General features: G+C 39.8%; 1 protein-coding gene across 1 annotated transcript in view; it reads right to left on the bottom strand.

The window, feature by feature from the left end:
* The window catches only part of LOC110496055 (zinc finger protein ZFPM2-like), a 111,740-nt gene that overhangs the window by 54,587 nt on the left and 36,169 nt on the right, over positions 1-20,984 (bottom strand). Inside the window, exon 4 of the mRNA XM_036952532.2 lies at positions 14,174-14,298. Coding sequence (XP_036808427.1) covers positions 14,174-14,298 — 125 coding nt within the window. The remainder of the gene's footprint in view (positions 1-14,173; positions 14,299-20,984) is intronic.

Raw genomic sequence — 20,984 nt, 5'->3', positions numbered from 1 at the left:
GTAAATCAAAAATCTCTTCCCAACTATTTAGCATTCTATATGGCACAGCTATCCATTTTTTGGTCTTGAAATTAAACTGGTATACTTTCTTGTTTATCACAATTTTCTTTAACCAATGTTGGTCTTTAATGCAGGGCCGACAGACATGTTCCTTAGTTTCTCCCGCTTACTCTTGCCTCTTCCCATTTTATGCTGCAATTAGTTGGTTGAACTTTGGAGTATAGAGCAGACATTTCCATATATTTTTGTTAGCTGCATGTGTGACATAAGTCCACCAGTCCTATTTATAAAATCATTTACAAAGATGATAGTTTAAAAAAACTAAAACATAATGTTTTTTAAAAATCAATTAGTATATTTGAGTTTAACCGTAATATTTGTTCTGTCTTTTCTGGTGGATTAAACTGAAATTGCAACCAATTGTTTATGGCTTGTTTAAAAATAGCAACATTTTGGAGAGGATTTCACTTTCAAATAATTGAAAGTTAGAGTTAAAAGACCAAGTTAAAAGACCATTCTTTAACATGGGTTGTGACATTCTTAATAATCTGCTGGAGAAGCAGTTCGGATGGAAGTACAATATATGTTTTGTATGACTGAAGCCTTTAGTGCGAGGCCTAAGGGTTTAATATGTATAATTTCTGCCCTCTGAAATGAAATTTGATTATATACAGTTGTCAGAAGTTTACATACACTTAGGTTGGAGTCATTAAAACTCGTTTTTCATCCACTCCACAAATTTCTTGTTAATAACATACTATAGTTTTGGCAAGTCGGTTAGGAAATCTACTTTGTGCATGACACAAGTAATTTTTCCAACAATTGTTTACAGACAGATTATTTCACTGTATCACAGTTCCAGTGGGTCAGAAGTTTACATACACTAAATTGAATGTGCCTTTAAACATCTTGGAAAATTCCAGAAAATTATGTCATGGCTTTAGAAGCTTCTGATAGGCTAATTAACATAATTTGAGTCAATTGAAGGTGTACCTGTGGATGTATTTCAAGGCCTACCTTCAAACTCGGTGCCTCTTTGCTTGACATCATGGGAAAATCTAAAGATTTCAGCCAAGACCTCAGGAAAAAAAATTGTAGGCCTCCGCAAGTCTGGTTCATCCTTGAAGGTACCACGTTCATCTGTACAAACAATAGTACGCAAGTATAAGCACCATGGGACCACGCAGCCGTCATACCGCTCAGGAAGGAGATGCGTTCTGTCTCCTAGAGATGAACGTACTTTGATGTGAAAGTGCAAATCAATCCCAGAACAACAGCAAAGGATCTCGTGAAGATGCTGGAGGAAGCAAGTACAAAAGCATCTATATCCACAGTAATGCAAATCCTATAACGACATAACCTGAAAGGCCGCTCAGCAAGGAAGAAGACACTGCTCCTAAACCTCCATAAAAACCAGACTACGGTTTGCAACTGCACATGGGGACAAAGATCGTACTTTTTGGAAAAACGTCTTCTGGTCTGATGAAACAAAAATAGAACTGTTTTGGCCATAATGACCATCCTTATGGTTGGATGAAGAAGGGGGAGGCTTGCAAGCCGAAATTCACCATCCCAACCGTGAAGCACGGGGGTGGCAGCATCATGTTGTGGGGGTGCCTCGCTGCAGGAGGGACTGGCGCACTTCACAAAATGGATGGCATCATGAGGTAGGGGTATTATGTGGATATATTGAAGCAATATCTCAAGACATCAGTCAGGAAGTTAAAGCTTGGTTGCAAATGGATCTTCCAAATGGACAATGACCCCAAGCATAATTCCAAAGCTGTGGCAAAATGGCTTAAGGACAACAAAGTCAAGGTATTGGAGTGGCTATCACAAAGCCCTGACCTTAATCCTATAGAAAATTTGTGGGCAGAACTGAAATATTCTGTGCGAGTAAGGAGGCCTACAAACCTGACTCAGCTACACTAGCTCAGTCAGGAGGAATGGGCCAAAATTCACCCAATTTATTGTGGGAAGCTTGTGGAAGGCTACCCGAAATGTTTGACCCAAGTTAAACAGTTTAAAGGCAATGCTACCAAATACTAATTAAGTGTATGTAAACTTCTGACCCACGGGAATGTGATGAAAAAAATAAAAGCTGAAATAAATCATTCTCTCTACTATTATTCTGACATTTCACATTCTTAAAATAAAGTGGTGATCCTAACTGACCTAAAACAGGGAATTGTTACGTGAATTGTTAAAAACTGAGTTTAAATGTAGTTGGCTAAGGTGTATGTAAACTTCTGACTTCAACTGTAAATAGGCCCGTTTTAATTTAGCTCGGTGTAGGCAAGGCCATAAGCAAATAGGTAAGCTGGGATATGACTAAAGAGTTAATCGGGGTGATTTGTCCACAAATCATGGTATCAATATATTATCTATTTTTGATAACTTTGTAATAAAATGTGAGAATTTCTTTCTTTCAGGATATGAATACTTTACCATCAGACCATTTTATTGGTAAACTACCCCGCCCCCAAAAAATTGTAATCCAATACGTAATATAGTAAACTTTTCATAATTTGGTTATAATCCAGATTAGAAAAGGTATCTAGATCTAAATTATGGAGGGATTTAAATTGTGGATTTAAAAGAAAACATGAATCATCATCGTACAATGACACCTTTTTTTAAGCCCTAGATTTCTAGCCCTTTGATATTATTGTTGGATCTGATTTTAATAGCTAACATTTTGATGGCCATAGTAAATAGATATGCCGATAGTGGATAACCTTGGTTTGTTCCTTCTGACAGTTTAATACTTAATGATAAGTAGCCATTATTTACTATTTTACACCTAGGGTTATTATACATAACTATAAGAGATTCTCCAAAATTGAAATATTCCAGTCGTACTTCCCAGATTTTTCATAGTGTTCTATTGTTTCCAGTACTTGTCCTATATTATCTCCAATGTATCGTCCATGTAAAAAAAACTCTCTGATTAGTATGAATAATATCTGACAATCCCTTTTTAATTCTATGCACTATGCATTTTGCTCATTTTTTTTGCATCACAACACTGAATTGTAAGGGGCCTCCAACTGTTAAAATGGACTGGATCTTTATAATTACCACTTGGGTCCTGTTTCAGTAATAATGAAATCAGACCTTATTATTGAGTATCTGATTATCTACCATTTTTATAGGAGTGGTTAAAACATGCTAATTAAGGGTAGTCTGAGTACATAACAAATGTTTGGTGTCAAAACTGGTATGTCATACAGCCCTTTCCCAGACTTAAAGGCTTTAATTGTATATAGAAGTTCCTCCTCTGTATGTTGGCTTTCACATGAGTCTTTCTGTACAGCTGTTCATTTTACATTATTAATGGAAAAAAAATCCATACAATTAACTTTGATTAATGGAGATGGAGGAGACTGAAATGAAAACATATGCTTAAAGTACTTTGCTTCCTCTTCCAAAATCTATTTTGGTGAATCATGGGTGACTCCATCATTTGTAACAAGTTTCAGTAAATTATTTTTGGTAGCATTTTAAAGATGAAAAAAGATTTTGGTGCATTTTTCCCCATATTTCATCCAGTTTGCTTTATTTTTTATAATATATTACACTCAATCTTTCTTAAATAAGTTACTCCATTTCTTTTAGTTTTTCCTCTAACGCATTCTGTGCCTCTAAAACTGCATTGTTCGGTTAACGGCTTGTAATTAAGCATTTCATGGTGACAAATACAATTTGTTTTGATATTGGTACAGCTTTTATTGGTATCTGTTGATGTTGAGACTGGTGTTTTGCTGGTACTATTTAATGAAGCTGCCAGTTGAGGACTTGTGAGGCATCTGTGTCTCAAACTAGACCCTCTAATGTACTTGTCCTCTTGCACAGTTGTGCACCGGGGCCTCCCACTCCTCTTTCTATTCTGGTTAGAGATAGTTTGTGCTGTTCTGTGAAGGGAGTAGTACACAGCATTGTACCAGATCTTCAGTTTCTTGGAAATTTCTCAAATGGGATAGCCTTCATTTCTCAGAACAAGATTAGACTGACGCATTTCAGAAGAAAGTTATTTATTTCTGGCCATTTTGAGCCTGTAATCGAACACACAAATGCTGACGCTCCAGATATTCAACTAGTCTAAAGAAGGCCAGTTTTATTACTTTTTTAGTCAGGACAACAGTTTTCAGCTGTGCTAACATAATTCTAAAAGGGGTTTCTAATGATCAATTAGCCTTTTAAAATTATAAACTTGGATTAGCTAACACAACATGCCATTGGAACACAGGAGTGATGGTTGCTGATAATGGGCCTATGTATGCCTATGTAGATATTCTGTAAAAAATCTGCCGTTTCCAGCTACAATAGTCATTTACAACATTAACAATGTCTACACTATATTTCTTAGCAATTTGATGTTATTTAATGAACAAAAAAAATGTGCTTTTCTTTCAAAAACAAGGACATTTCTAAGTCACCCCAAACTTTTGCGTATATTTTGTCATAAAAAGTCTGTTATAAATTATTCTGTCCTGGTTAAAAAATATGTTGTCATCCAATGGGCTTTGATTAAATTTGCAATATCCTCACCCACATGGAAGTTCTGTAAGAGTAATGTATATGACAATTATTTGATGGTCTGACCGCATTCTGTCTCCTATCAACACTTTTTAAACTTTTGGTGCCAGCGAGAATGACATGTTTATCTCACTCGGTCAGGATATTTAAGCCTCCATATACCAGTAGTTCCAATATATCCATGATATTCATTCAGAATGACATGTTTATCTCACTCGGTCGGGATATTTAAGCCTCCATATTTCCAGTAGTTCCAATATATCCATGATATTCATTCAGAATGGCATGTTTATCTCACTCGGTCAGGATATTTAAGCCTCCATATACCAGTAGTTCCAATATATCCATTATATTCTTTCAGAATTACATGTTTATCTCACTCGGTCAGGATATTTAAGCCTCCATATGCCAGTAGTTCCAATATATCCATGATATTCGGGGTTTCCTTAAGTGCTTATATAAGGGTGATGGTTTGTAGTGTGATTTCCTTCAAGCTCCATTGAGGTATTTAAAACCATATTATAATCTCCCACCATAATAATATAGTTTTGTATTACTTGTTGTAGGCTTGATAAGTTACAGTATTATATATATTTTCAAAGAATAGTGGATCATCATTATTTGGACCGTATAGATTAATGAGAGAAATCTGTTTATGGGCCAATAACATATTTTAAAGAATCATCTACCTTGCAGATCTGTTTGAACAACTTGCACATTCGGATCAAAATTATTGCTACTTAATATCATCACCCTTTTTGGGCTTCTTTTCCCTTTTCCCATGGGAGAAGTATATTTAGACCCCCCCAGGCCTTGTTCCACACAACTTCATCTAAAATAGTGGAATGAGTGTCCTGTCGACAATAGGTACTATATTCCTTCTCTTTTAGCCAGGGAATTACGGATTTATCTTCTAAGCCAGTGGTTCCCAAACTTTTTATAGTCCCGTACCCCTTCAAACATTCAACCTTCAGCTGCGTACCTCTTCCAGAACCAGGGTCAGCGCACTCTCAAATGTTGTTTGTTGACATCATTGTAAGCCTGCCACACACAAATTATACCCGGCTCACGGGAAGTGACAAAGATCTCTTATAGGACCAGGGCACAAATAATAATATAATAATAACAATCAATCATTTGGCTCTTTATTTAATCATCTTACATATAAAACCTTATTTGTTCATCGAAAACTGTGAATAACTCACGACAGGTTAATGAGAAGGGTGTGCTTGAAAGGATGCACATAACTCTGCAATGTTGGGTTGTATTAGAGAGAGTCTCAGTCTTAAATCATTTCCCACACACAATCTGTGCCTGTATTTAGTTTTCATGCTAGTGAGGGCCGAGAATCCACTCTCACATAGGTATGTGGTTGCAAAGGGCATCAGTGTCTTAATAGCGCAATTTGCCAAGGCAGGATACTCTGAGCACAGCCCAATCCAGAAATCTTGCAGTGGCTTCTGATTAAATTCAATTTTCACAGACCCGCTTGTTGCAATTTAGATGAGGCTCTCTTGTTCAGTGGACTGTAAGTGGACTGGAGGCAGGGCATGATATCGGTAAGTGGACTGGAGGCAGGGCATGAAAGGGATAATGAATCCAGTTGTTTGTGTCGTCCGTTTCGGGAAAGTACTTGCATGATTGAGCACCCAACTCACTCAGGTGTTTGCTATTTCACATTTGACATTGTCCGTAAGCTTGAGTTTATTTGCACACAAAAAATCATACAATGATGGAAAGACCTGTGTGTTGTCCTTGTTAATGCAGACATTTTTTTCTCTCATTTTGTCTGTCATAGTTGAAGTGTACCTATGAGGAAAATTACAGGCCTCTCTCATCTTTTTAAGTGGGAGAACTTGCACAATTGGTGGCTGACTAAATACTTTTTTGCCCCACTGTACATCTTTTACAGTTAGGAGAGATGTCGTTTTCATTCTATGGAGTCTCAAAGGAGTGTATAAAATTTAATTTTTACATTAGTAGAGGAGGAGTATACCCTGTTGCAAACCTCCGTCCATAACTCATCACTGATAGTCAGACCAAGGTCCTTTTCCCAGATTATTTTCAAAGGAGTAAAGGAGGAGCCTCCTTTCTCAGAAAGGAGTCTATAGATATAAGATATTTTGCTATTAATGGATTGTGCTGTGACAAGAAGGGTTTAACTTCATTCAACTGAGTTCTACACCTCCTCTTGGTAGTAAATGAGGAAATGACATGTCTAATTTGAATTTAAATGGGATCATGCCAAATTGAATTCACTGCAGAGCTCTTGAAAGGATTTTAGTGTAGTGTTTTTCTGATGAAATAGGTCTGAAAAGGTCCTGATTCCTAGAGTATGCCAAAGATTAAAGTTGACATCCTTCAGGACTTTTGGCAAGTCTGGGTTGCCTACTACGGGCGAGTGGGAACATATTTGGGAGGAAATGCCCAGGTATTTCTTACAGTCCCTCCACGCTAGTAAGGTGCTGTAAATCACAAAGGTTTTGGCTATGTTGCCCACTTCACTAAAGTTATTAATGAATATAATTGAGCTTAGTGGCAATGAACCACAGGATTGGGCTTCTATCTGAATCCACGTTGACTCTTGTCTGTTTGTGATCCATGTTAGCATGTTGCGGATTTGGGCAGACCAGTAGTACAATTGAAGGGAGGGAAGGGCAAGACCACCCTTAGATTCAGGTTTCGATAGAGTGGAGAACTTGATCCTAGGTTTTTATTGCCCCATATAAATTTGGTGATGCTTTGGTTAGTTGTTTTGAAAAAGGAAACTGGGAGATAGCATGGGAGCATCTGAAATAAATAGTTCAGTCTAGGGAGGATGTTCATATGGATGACATTCATTCTTCCTACTAAGCTAATTGGGAGGAAGATCCAGGTTTGGAGATCGTTCTTGATTCGATCCAGGAGTGGAAGATAGTTTTCCTTGAAAAGGCTATTCAGATCTAGTGTTATGAAGATCCCAAGGTATTGAAACCCCTGTCTCTTCCATTGGAATGGACATAGTGTCTTCATAGAGCTGGTGAGTGTAAGATTGAGAGGGCAGACAGTGGATTTGTTAAAATATATCTTATAACCTGAAAACTTGCCATACTGAGCAATTGTGTCTAAAATGGGAGGGAGGGATTTCTCAGGGTTGGATATGTAGAGCAAGACATCATCCGTGTAAAGGGAAATCTTGTGCTGCAGGCTGCCTGCAGAAACACCCGTAATACTTGGATTGCTCCTTATCAACTCTGCCAGCGGCTCCGCCCCCAACAAGTAGAGCAGGGGGGACAGTGAGCACCCTTGTCTTGTGCTCCGTCCCAAAGGGAATCTGTCAGAATTCAGTCCGTTAGTAGTCACCATGGCATTTGGATGAGATTATAGTGATTTGATCCATTTAATACATTTTGGGCCCATATTGAACTTTTCTAAGACTGAGAACAGAAAGCTCCACTCCATTCTGTCAAACGCCTTCTCAGCATCCAGTGAAGCCAGCAGGACAGTGGTCTTCTGTGCGTTTACTTGATCAATAATATCAAAAAGACGGCGAATGTTATCAGAAGAGTTTCTGTCTCTAATAAATCCAGTTTGGTCTGATTTTATTATTTTGAGAAGAAGAGTGTTTAGTCTTTTGGTGAGCAATTTGGCAATTATTTTGTAGTCGAAATCCAACAAGCTTATGGGCCGGAAGGACGAGCAGGATAGAAGGTCCTTGTCTTTTTTGAGCAACATTGTAATGCGAGCTGTGTGCATTGAGTCTGGGAGAACTCCGTTTTTGTAAAAATCATCCAGCATTGGCATGAAAATAGGACTAAGCTGGGGCCAAAAAGGTTTGTAGAACTCTCTGGGGAATCCATCTGGGCCTGGGGACTTACTAGTTGGCATGGAGGTAATTGCGTCCATGATCTCCTCAGGAGTGAAGGGGGAGTTGAGATCTTCTTGGTCGGTCTCTGAGATTGAGTGAGATTGAGATTGAGTGAGATTCCCTCTAGGAAGGAGTGGAGTTCTGCCTCCGTGTGTTTTCTCTCAGAGGTATATAGTTTGCAGTAAAAATCATGAAAAGTTAAATGGATCTTTTTTGGGTCATATGTGACCTCGTCCTCTGCTGTTTGGATAGCCATGATTGTACGCTCTGACTGCTCTTTTTTAAATTGCTAAGCAAGCAATCTACTCGGCCTATTGCTATACTCATGGTATTTCTGTTTAGTAAAGAAAACATTTTTTTTTTTATCTCCCGAGTATAGTCCAAATTCAGTTTGGCTTTGGCTGCTTTAAGTTGACTCCAGGAGGTGCTGTCTGGGGATTGTTTATGTACTCTTTCACAGCATTCTAGCTCCCTCTCAAGATCTAGCCTGTGTGCTTCCATTGCTTTTTTCTTAGAGGAAGCATATGCAATTAGATTACCTCTTAGTGTGGCTTTGGCAGCGTCCCACATTGTGGCCTGAGAAACATGAGAAACTTTGTTGTCTTGTGTGTAGTTGTCTATACATGTAGTTACCAATGTATGGAACGCTTCATTTGATAACATGGAGGTGTTGAATGTCCAGCTCTTTGACCTTGGGATGTTTTTGCAGAGGTCAAAGCGGAGGTGGACAAAGGCGTGATCTGAAAGTGCTATGGGTCCGATTGTACACGTGGCTGAATTTATGAAACTCTTTGGGATAAAATGTAATCTATACGGGAGTAGGTGTTATGGACATTAGAGTAGTATGTATAGTCCATAGATTCGCCATTAGTCTCTCTCCAGATATCTATCAGTCCCATCTCTTTAGTAAGAGAGTTCAACATCTTTGCAGATCTAGGATTTGTGGTGGGGACTTGAGATGATTTGTCTAGTGTTGGGTTAAGGGTACAATTAAAATCTCCGGCCACCACTCCAAAGGAAGCACAATGCTCATTGAACAGGGTTATCATTTTTTACATGAAAGCAGGAGTATCTGTGTTAGGGGCGAATATGTTTAAGATAGTAATTGGTTGTCCATACAGTGACCCAGTTCCGGATCAGATATGTTTTTGTCAGTTATGAATGGAACATTCTTATGGATAAGTATGGCTGTACCTCTACTGTTTGATTTGAAAGATGAGAAATACACCTGTCCCACCCAAGCTCTGTGGAATTTGGCATGTTCGGCATCACAGAGGTGTGTCTCTTGTAATAGCGCAACGTCTGCTTTTTCCTTTTTTTAGAGCACATAGTATCTTTTTCCGTTTTATTGCATGACCTAGACCATGGCAGTTCCATGTCAATAGATTTAAGGTGCTAGTCATCGTCATCGAACAGTAATCGAACTTTAGTGCAAGTCATCTCTGGGTAAAGGTGGATAATAGTTACAGCTGCGTTCACATAAAAGGAAAATAAATGATGTACATAAAATAATAATCTCTGAACACCCCAGCCGAGTTCCCAAACAACTCAACATATCCCGTTGGATCTATTATCCCCCCGCTCAGCCTCATAACTGGAACAGCTAGCAACGCACAATGTCTCCCCCTCCCCACCAAAGAAATGCCTCATCCTCTCCGCCCCGCATTGAGTAAGTGACCACGTAGTCCCCGTCCAGACCACATTAAAAGAGGGAGAAAATCAAATCAATAGCCCAGCCTACATATACCTCCCCCAAGGGACATAGGGAACCACAAGTAATAATAGCAACACAAAAAAAGGGGAAATAAAAGAAGGCCGAAACGTTAGTAGGCCTAGGTTAGGCTGTTGAGCCTATCCCTCTCAGCTAAAGGAAAACAAATATAGATTAGACGGCTATAATGACATTTAGCGGGGCGGGTGGGTCTTTGGATATCGGCTATATGTTGTCTTACCCCCTTTAGTAATAGCATTAATCGCATTTAGTCATTGGTCCGTTTCTCATTGACCAGGATTGTCTTTCAAAAAACGTTTTGCCTCTTCGGGAGTTTTGAAGTGTCGCAGGGCCCCTTGGTGAAGAATCCTGAGCTCGTTTGGGTATTTGAATCCCCTAAAGATGCCTCGGTCAATGGAGTATTTCTTCACCTCGTCAAACTCTCGCCGCTTTCGGCGTATTCCAGCTGACAGGTCCTGGTGTAAAGTGAGCTTGACGTTTCCCACTGTAATGGTGATGATTTTCGCCGCCTGTAGGACTCGTTCCTTGTCGGTGAATCTCAGGAAACGTATGGTGATTGGGCGCGGTGGTTGTCTGGCTGCTGGTGGGGGCCTCAGTGCTCGGTGAGCTCTCTCGAGTTCTATGGGCCTGTCGGTGGACAGGTGGAGCCACTCGGGCAGTTTGTCTTGCAGGTATCAGTGGCATGTTTCCCTCTTCTTTTTCGCTGGGACATTTAAAAAATCACACAGTGCCACCACAGAACCGAAGCAGATTAACTGCCAAAAGCATTTCCAACGCCCTCACCTCAATTGCGTTGTATACAGCAATTAAGCAAATTAAAATAAAGTAATTGAAACAAATATATATATAAAGAAAATTGGATATCTTAATTTATTTCCACAATTAACAAATTATGTGCGTAATAATGTAGGCACTTCCTACAAAGGATTATTACCCATAACCAGGATTGTTACCCATAACCAGGATTGTTACCTCTAACCAGGATTGTTATCTATAACCAGGATTGTTACATATAACCAGGATTGTTACCTCTAACCAGGATTGTTATCTATAACCAGGATTGTTACCTCTAACCAGGATTGTTACCTCTAACCTGGATTGTTACATATAACCAGGATTGATACCCATAACCAGGGTTGTTACCCATAACCAGGATTGTTACCTATAACCAGGATTGTTACCCATAACCAGGATTGTTACTTGTAACCAGGATTGTTACCTATAACCAGGATTGTTACCCATAACCAGGATTGTTACCTATAATCAGGATTGTTACTTCTAACCAGGATTGTTATCTATAACCACAATTGTTACCCATAACCAGGATTGTTACCTATAACCAGGATTGGCATTGCAAAAATCACATTTTCGGCAAGCAAACAATTATTGTGATCCATCCTGTATTGTCCCTAACATCATCACCCCATAGCAACAGATGTACACACACACACACACACTCCCCACCCTTTCCCCACAAACAACCACAAGCTCAGTTGTTCCATCTCCGAGCCCAACTCAAGAGAAGACTTGAGGTGTGAATGCATATGTAGTTGTAGCTGTTTGAGCAGGCATGCAAAATTGAGAAAGAATGGGGAGATTTGATTAACCAATTTCAAATCCTAGCTGATGGAGTTCAAATACACCCCCCTACCCTGAAACACACACACGCTGGTCCCCAGTTGTGACCATTTTCCCAAACATCTCTGTGCAGTCAGACCTTTTGATTATTTTGTGCCACCAGGGTCACAATAAGTTTCCCCATCTCTGATTGTCGTAGTGTGACCCCCCTCTCCATGGGTTACAGCAGCTAGTGTTGCCAGCACTTCCATTACCTGGGTGGGGGCACATCACCGGAAGTTCATCAAGGTTCTCATTAGCAGCTTTGAGAAATTCCTTATACGTTATGCTCACCCATCTAGGGGCTTTGGCTTCGTTGGACCAACCCTGTCAGGCAGGCTCAGACTCTTGAGGGGGCAGTGCTGCTTTAGTGGGTTTCTGGTCTTTCTGTCTTGGCTGCGTATAGGCTACTTGCAGTAGGCCTATAAAACAGATAAGGAATTCTCCTGAGTGTGTGGGTCACTCAGGTGGGTGTATAGGGTGAGGGACTGTTCCATCATGATAGGACAATAAATACCTAAACTATATTTAGAATTTCCTTTAAAATGTTTATCCCATATCTGCACAAAATTGAATATTTCTCTCTGTCACAACTCCTGCTCGCAGACACACACACATGGGCTCTGGCATTTGCAACCATTTTCCTTTTTCACTCACTTAACTCCACACTTTTCCAAACACAAAAACACACACCCCACGTTCCATCACATATACACTCGCACATACCCACATACGGTGCCTTCTATGCCCTCTGTTTGCTGTGTTTTTATCCCTACCATGTTGATTCCTACCTAATTTCTGGCTTTTAGTACTTTTGTGTTTCAGTTCCTTATATATGAAGATGTATTATTTAATAATTATCCTTTCTTCTAATGCTGTTTTAAAAAAAAAAATCTATTTATAAATACTAAGAATAGAATGTTGAATAATTATTATTTTTACAACATTCCCTATCTTGAATGGTATAGTGTATTTGTAGTTTGTTTTTGTATCAATTGTTGTATATGACTGTTTTTCAGTTGTTGTTTTTTTTACAATCCCGACCATGGATAATATTGGGTGTTCCATTATTTGAATCCTCTATGGAAACTTTGCATTATTTAGAATAGCCATGGAGAAGTGATTGGTGTCTCGGAAAAGTTGATTATCAGTGTACAGTTTATTGACTACGAGAGCTACACGTTTCCCTTCAAGTCTATTCACCTTGAAGAATGGGTACAGAACTTTGCTTCATTCTGAAAGTTCCTCCAGAACTGATCATTCATTCTTATTTTCATGCCAGCGAGTCTTTTGCCCAGGCTTTTAACCATTATTTTATGTTTAAAGAATGCAAATTTGGCAACGATTGGGCACTCATATCGCTGTCCAAAACGGGGTACTTGTTCGAGTTTGATTTTGTCGACAGTATCGCCTGGGATCTGTAGGGCTTTAAAAAGGAATTATTTCAACACACTTTCAGGATCTTCACCCAATACCAGATATTCTTGCATGGATCGAGTCTGTATTCCAAGTAAGGCTTCTCTCAGAAACATGCTCTCCTCTTTATGTTCTTTAATGTCCGTTTCAATAGTATTGACCTTTATTAAGCTTGTTGGTTTCTTTCTACATTGTCACAGCTTTTTCATGACTCATTTCGAGGCTCGCCTTCGTCGCTTTCTGACAAGTTCAAGTACGCCCAACTTATAATTTATTGATTTTAGCAGGTTGGTTTCAACTCTTACCGTACCGGGTGGTGAAAAGCATAAATCATTGGTGTCTGTCGAGGAATCTCGTAGTTTTCTCTTGGAGTTTGATTCTCTGTTTTTTCCGTTTCCTCTCCAACATGCTTTGGCCTTGACTGTGTTCGTAATATGTATCAATAAACTTCTCTAGCCTTTTTGGTGAGTTATTATCCAGCTTGAATGCTATTGCCCACAAGTACATAGATCAGTATAGTACTACTATTTAGTCAGTTTTAGATATTGAATATTGCAATTTCTCATGAGGCTTTTTGCACCGCCATCTTCAGTCCGCCATCTCTGTTCCTCTAGTGTCACAGTATTACTTTAGTCACCTGTGTAATGATCATGCTGTTTAATCAGCTTCTTGATATGCCACCCCCTCCATCCCAGGTGGATTGATTATCTTGGCAAAGGAGAAATGCTCACTAACAGGGATGTAAACAAATTTGTGCACAACATTTTTGAGAAATAAGCTTTTTGTGCGTATGTAACATTTCTGGGATCTTTTATTTCAGCTCCTGAAACATGGGACCAACACTTTAGATTTTGCATTTATATTTCTGTTCAGTATAGTTTGTGAAAATATGGAAATGTTTCATGTCATTGGGAAGATCTTTACAATATGCATTGTATATTTGGACCCATCCAAATACAGTTATCATATCGCTCATATCACATCTCCAGAACATAAACGGTGTTCATTATTGAGTAGCCTACCATGTAACTTCCTGCTGTGGTCATTTCGATCTTCCCCTCGAAAGGACCCCATGTGATGCCCACAGGAAGTGCCTGGCGAGAACGTGTCTGCCACTCTGTACCGTCATAGAGAATCTCCAGCTCTCCTATAAAACAGAGCACAATCTGTATTTAGATTATTTATTAACATTCAATCATGGCTCAGCTTGAGTTCAAAATTCTTTAATAAAAAAGTTTTTTTTTACTCCATATTATCTTAATGAGGCACCACACCACTGCAGTAGCATTTTCAGTCAGAGAGTACTAGTGCATGATAGTCTTCGGTACACTCTTAGAACAAAAGGTACTATCTAGAACCTTAAAGGGTTCTTCAGCTGTCCCCATGAGAGAACCTTTTGAAGAACCCTTTTTGGTTCTAGGTAGTACCTTTTGGTTTCAATGTAGAAGCCTTTCTACAGTTATTCTACCGGGAACACAGGTAGAGAACATTTAGCTAGAGAACATTTATCACAAGGTCCCTTCAGTGTATTTCAGAATGACTTCCTTCCTCATCATACTGAACACCACCACCACTATCAACATCATCACTGAGCCCCTCTTCCCTCTGCAGTCAATTAACAGATCATAAACTTCACTAAAGCGACTCTCCCATAGCTTCGATCCTTGATGACCTAGTTGTCTCCTTGATTAGGCTTTAGCCCCAGCAGTGTGACAGCCAACAGATAGAGTGGATTAAGCCTCTTTGTCCATCCCGTTTTGATGTGAATAGTGGAGGAGAGTGTTGGGAGTTGAGAAGGAATTTCAAATACCTGAGGGCTATTGGCTACCGGCAAGCGGATTATCTTTTCTAGTCCTATTCTTAACCATGATCTTGGAGTTGATAGTTTCTCCCGTCTTTTTTCGTTGGACTCTTTGATGAAGTCTAAACTCTGACCCGAAAGAGCATTGGATATTATTGACAATTTCAATTTATTTTGGGAACATCCTCAGCTCTTAAAAGGGGACAGGTTGCACCCAAACAGGAGAGGAACTAGGATGCTGACTGCTAATATTGAAGAGGTACTACAAATGACGGGATATCATTCATTGCCCGCAACAGGTACAGTGCCTTGCGAAAGTATTCGGCCCCCTTGAACTTTGCGACCTTTTGCCACATTTCAGGCTTCAAACATAAAGATATAAAACTGTATTTTTTTGTGAAGAATCAACAACAAGTGGGACACAATCATGAAGTGGAACGACATTTTTTGGATATTTCAAACTTTTTTAGCAAATCAAAAACTGAAAAATTGGGTGTGCAAAATTATTCAGCCCCCTTAAGTTAATACTTTGTAGCGCCACCTTTTGCTGCGATTACAGCTGTAAGTCGCTTGGGGTATGTCTCTATCAGTTTTGCACATCGAGAGACTGACATTTTTTCCCATTCCTCCTTGCAAAACAGCTCGAGCTCAGTGAGGTTGGATGGAGAGCATTTGTGAACAGCAGTTTTCAGTTCTTTCCACAGATTCTCGATTAGATTCAGGTCTGGACTTTGACTTGGCCATTCTAACACCTGGATATGTTTATTTTTGAACCATTCCATTGTAGATTTTGCTTTATGTTTTGGATCATTGTCTTGTTGGAAGACAAATCTCCGTCCCAGTCTCAGGTCTTTTGCAGACTCCATCAGGTTTTCTTCCAGAATGGTCCTGTATTTGGCTCCATCCATCTTCCCATCAATTTTAACCATCTTCCCTGTCCCTGCTGAAGAAAAGCAGGCCCAAACCATGATGCTGCCACCAACATGTTTGACAGTGGGGATGGTGTGTTCAGCTGTGTTGCTTTTACGCCAAACATAACGTTTTGCATTGTTGCCAAAAAGTTCCATTTTGGTTTCATCTGACCAGAGAACCTTCTTCCACATGTTTGGTGTGTCTCCCAGGTGGCTTGCGGCAAACTTTAAACAACCCTTTTTATGGATATCTTTAAGAAATGGCTTTCTTCTTGCCACTCTTCCATAAAGGCCAGATTTGTGCAATATACGACTGATTGTTGTCCTATGGACAGAGTCTCCAACCTCAGCTGTAGATCTCTGCAGTTCATCCAGAGTGATCATGGGCCTCTTGGCTGCATCTCTGATCAGTCCTCTCCTTGTATGAGCTGAAAGTTTAGAGGGACGGCCAGGTCTTGGTAGATTTGCAGTGGTCTGATACTCCTTCCATTTCAATATTATCGCTTGCACAGTGCTCCTTGGGATGTTTAAAGCTTGGGAAATATTTTTGTATCCAAATCCGGCTTTAAACTTCTTCACAACAGTATCTCGGACCTGCCTGGTGTGTTCCTTGTTCTTCATGATGCTCTCTGCGCTTTTAACGGACCTCTGAGACTATCACAGTGCAGGTGCATTTATACGGAGACTTGATTACACACAGGTGGATTGTATTTATCATCATTAGTCATTTAGGTCAACATTGGATCATTCAGAGATCCTCACTGAACTTCTGGAGAGAGTTTGCTGCACTGAAAGTAAAGGGGCTGAATAATTTTGCACGCCCAATTTTTCAGTTTTTGATTTGTTAAAAAAGTTAGAAATTTCCAATAAATGTCGTTCCACTTCATGATTGTGTCCCACTTGTTGTTGATTCTTCACAAAAAAATACAGTTTTATATCTTTATGTTTGAAGCCTGAAATGTGGCAAAAGGTCGCAAAGTTCAAGGGGGCCGAATACTTTCGCAAGGCACTGTAACCCTCATTGACTCTTGTTTTAATCCACGTCCTAATTCTAAGGCATAGGCCTAATGGTTCAGTTCTAGGCCATATTGTACTGTATCTATTCCAATTCAAGCCTACCACATGAGATGTTCTAATATTTTCTAAATGTACTTGCTAAACATGGCATGTACATATTTGAAACTCCCTCTATCTGAAATCCCACACCTGCGGCATTGGACTAATTCACGTAAATGCCAGAAATTGTATTTGGAAAATCTATTTTATTGTAACTCTGGCTTCTCAAACGAAGGTGGACATGGTTATAACTGAACCTCGGCTAAAGAAGTCTACGCCAGACTCTGATTTGTCTCTGATTGATTATAATGTTTTTAGATCTGACAGAGTTGGCAGAGGAGGGGGTGTCGCCATATACATAAAGAGCAAATTAAATGTTTCTGTATCCATTACACCCTCTGTCCCTAAGTAATTTGAATGTCTTGTCTTAAATGTGGCCCTTGGTAATAATGCCCATCTGATGCTAACGGTAATTTATCACCCTCCTTTGGCCTCCTTATGTGCCATTAACAAATTGTCTGACCTGCTGTCTAACTATGCTAAATCCGATTAATTAACAGTGGGTGGTTTTATTCTGGATTGGTTGAGGCCAGTATCTGATCGGCTGAAAGATATTTGTATTGAGCTAAATCTAACTCAGCTGATAACTACTCGCCTCAACTATAAAGACTCTCTTAGATATTAACACAGATATTATTCTAACACCAGTCTCAACGTCAACAATGAAGAGGCGACTCCGGGATGCTGGCCTTCTAGGCAGAGTTGCAAAGAAAAAGCCATATCTCAGACTGGACAATAAAAAGAAAAGATTAAGATGGGGAAAATAACACAAACACTGGACAGAGGAACTCTGACCAGCATCCCGGAGTCGCCTCTTCACTGTTGACGTTGAGACTGGTGTTTTGCGGGTACTATTTAATGAAGCTGCCAGTTGAGGACTTGTGGGGTGTCTGTTTCTCAAACTAGACACTATTGTACTTGTCCTCTTGCTCAGTTGTGCACCGGGGCCTCCCACTCCTTTTTCTATTCTAGTTAGAGCCAGTTTGCGATGTCCTGTGAAGGGAGTAGTACATAGCGTTGTACAATGTTTCTTGGCAATTTCTCGCATGGAATAGCCTTCATGTCTCAGAACAAAAATAGACTGACACGTTTCAGAGGAACGTTCTTTGTTTCTGGCCATTTTGAGCCTGTAATCGAACCCACAAATGCTGATGCTCCAGATACTCAACTAGTCTAAAGAAGGCCAGTTTTATTACTTCTTTAATCAGGACAACAGTTTTCAGCTGTGCTAACATAATTGCAAAAGGGTTTTCTAATGATCAACTAGCCTTTCAAAATTATAAACTTGGATTAGCTAACACAACGTGCCATAGGAACACAGGAGTGATGGTTGCTGTTAATGGGCCTCTGTACGCCTATGTAGATATTTCATTAAAAATCAACCATTTCCAGCTACAATAGTCATTTGCAACATTAACAATGTCTACACTGTATTTCTGATCAATTTGATGTTATTTTAATGGACAAAAAATGTGCTTTCTTTCAAAAACAAGGACATTTCTAAGTGACCCCAAACTTTTGAACGGTAGTGTAATTATTCAGACCCAGGTGCATCCTGTTTCTATTGATCATCAGATGTTTCTACAACTTGACTGGAGTCCACCTAAATTCAATTGATTGGACATGATTTGGAAAGGCACACATATCTGTCTATAAAAGGTTCCACGGTGCATGTCAGAGCAAAAACCAAGCAATGAGGTCGAAGGTATTGTCCGTAGATCTCAGCGACAGGATTGTGTCGAGGCACAGATCTGGGAAGGGTATCAAAACATTTCTGCAGCATTGCTGGTCCCCAAGAATACAGTGGCCATCATTCTGAAATGGAAGACGTTTGGAACCACCAAGACCCTTCTTAGAGTTGGCCGCCTGGCCAAACTGAGAAAGCGGGAGAAAAGGGTCTTGGTCAGGGAGGTGACTAAGACTCGGTGGTCAAGGCCGATGGTCACTCTGACAGAGATCCAGAGTTCCTCTGTGAAGATGGGAGAACCTAGCAGAAGGACAACCATCTCTGCAGCACTCCACCAATCAGGCCTTTATGGTAGAGTGGCCAGACGGAAGCCACTCCTCAGTAAAACGCACATGAAAGCCCGCTTGAAGTTTGCCAAAAGGCACCTAAAGGACTCTCAGAACATGAGAACCAAGATTATCTGGTCTGATGAAACCAAGATTGAACTCTTTGGCCTGAATGCCAAGCATCACGTCTGAAGGAAACCTGGCAGCATCCCTACGGTGAAGCATGATGATGGCAGTATCATGCTGTGGGGATGTTGTTCAGCGGCAGGGACTGGGAGACTAGTTGGTATAGAGGGAAAGATAAATGTAGCAACGTACAGAGAGATCTCTGCTCCAGGACGCACAAGACTCTGCAGAGAAGAATGGGAGAAGCTCTGCAAGAACAGGTGTGCCAAGCTTGTAGCCTCATACCCAAGAAGATTCAAGGCTGTAATCGCTGCCAAAGGTGCTTCAATAAAGTACTCAGTGAAGGGTCTGAATAATTATTTAAATGTGATATTTCTTTTTTTTATATACATTTGCAACTGTTTCTATAAACCTGTTTGTGCTTTGTCATTATGGGGTATTGTGTGTAGATTGATGAGGAAAATAAAATAAAAAATAGAATGAGGCTGTAACGTAACAATGTGGAAAAAGTCAAGGGGTCTGAATACTTTTCGAATGCAGTGTACTTTATTTTCATTTCAACCATTTGATGTACAGTACTAGTCAAAAGTTTGGACACATCTACTCATTCAAGGGTTTTCTTTATTTTTAGTATTTTCTACATTGTAGAAAAATGGTGAAGAAATCAAAACTAGCACATATGGAATATCATGTGGTAACCAAAAAAGTTTTGAAACAAATCCAAATATTTTAGATTCTCAATGTCACCACTCTTTGCCTTGGTGACAGCTTTTGCACACTCTTGGCATTCTCTCAACCAGCCACACCTGGAATGCTTTTCCAAAAGCCTTGAAGGAGTGCCCACATATGTGACCCGTTTCAGGAAACTAGGCGTATGTCGCGGGTCACTACCTCTCAGGAGAGCCGTTTGAACGTAAACTTTTTTTTTAATCAAAATGCATTTTTGGGTAGAAATGCCTTTTAGAACATGTGAACTTTCATGTGCCTTAATAACAAATGTGTATGCCATCTGTAAAATATGAATAAAAGTGTTCAATTCTGAGCTTAGTTGGTGTAGCCAAAGAAAGAGTCAGCAACCTTCCCACTATGAAGATATGCCGAGAGATGAGTTTGGATTGGTCTGCCATATAGCACGCTTCTGTCAATTTGAGCTGGTCAGTATGTCTAGGTAATCCTGTCTAACACTGTTTTTTTAAATGTATCGTGTATTAAAACTGCATAAGTATTGCTCTCAACTTTCTGGAGGACTGGGTTTTGATAACAGTGGAAGTTTAGTATGATAGCTAAGGAGATGGACAAAACAACTGTCTCCAGATTACATCTCAAACTAAGGGCAACCATGGCATCCGACAGGAGACGCGTCCTACCATGAATGTGGATAAGAGAGTCAAGCTAGCTACATTTTCAGATATTACACCTTTCTAATTAGGACGGAAAGAGCCATTTGCTTGGCTAGCTATTGCCTAATGTTAGCTAGCTAACATTGAACCTGGATGGTTAGCTACCTGCAGATTCATGCAGGATAGTAAAGTCATGAGTTGTGATTATGGTTCATCGTTTACTTACCTAGCTAGCTAGCTAGCTAACATTAACTGGCTGGCTCACTAGATAACGTTACGTGTATAACCTTATTATTCGTATCTCAGAGCCATTTGCTTCGTTAACTATAGCCTAATGTTAGCTAGCTAAAATTGAACCTGGTTGGTTAGCTACCTGCAGATTCATAAAGGGTAGTAACATCATGAGTTGTGATTATGGTTCATTGTTTACGTACCTAGCTAGCTAGCTACATGTCCTAACAAAAGACTCCACTATGCAAGTAACCATTTCGGGTGCGTTCGTAAATTCAGTCTGGCCATCTACTCT

Source organism: Oncorhynchus mykiss, chromosome 18, assembly GCF_057628025.1.
Source record: "Oncorhynchus mykiss isolate SJ-2025 chromosome 18, ASM5762802v1, whole genome shotgun sequence".
Classification (NCBI taxonomy): Eukaryota; Metazoa; Chordata; class Actinopteri; order Salmoniformes; family Salmonidae; genus Oncorhynchus; species Oncorhynchus mykiss.
The sequence above is the reverse complement of the archived record's forward strand: the minus strand, read 5'-3'. Positions and strand labels throughout refer to the sequence as shown.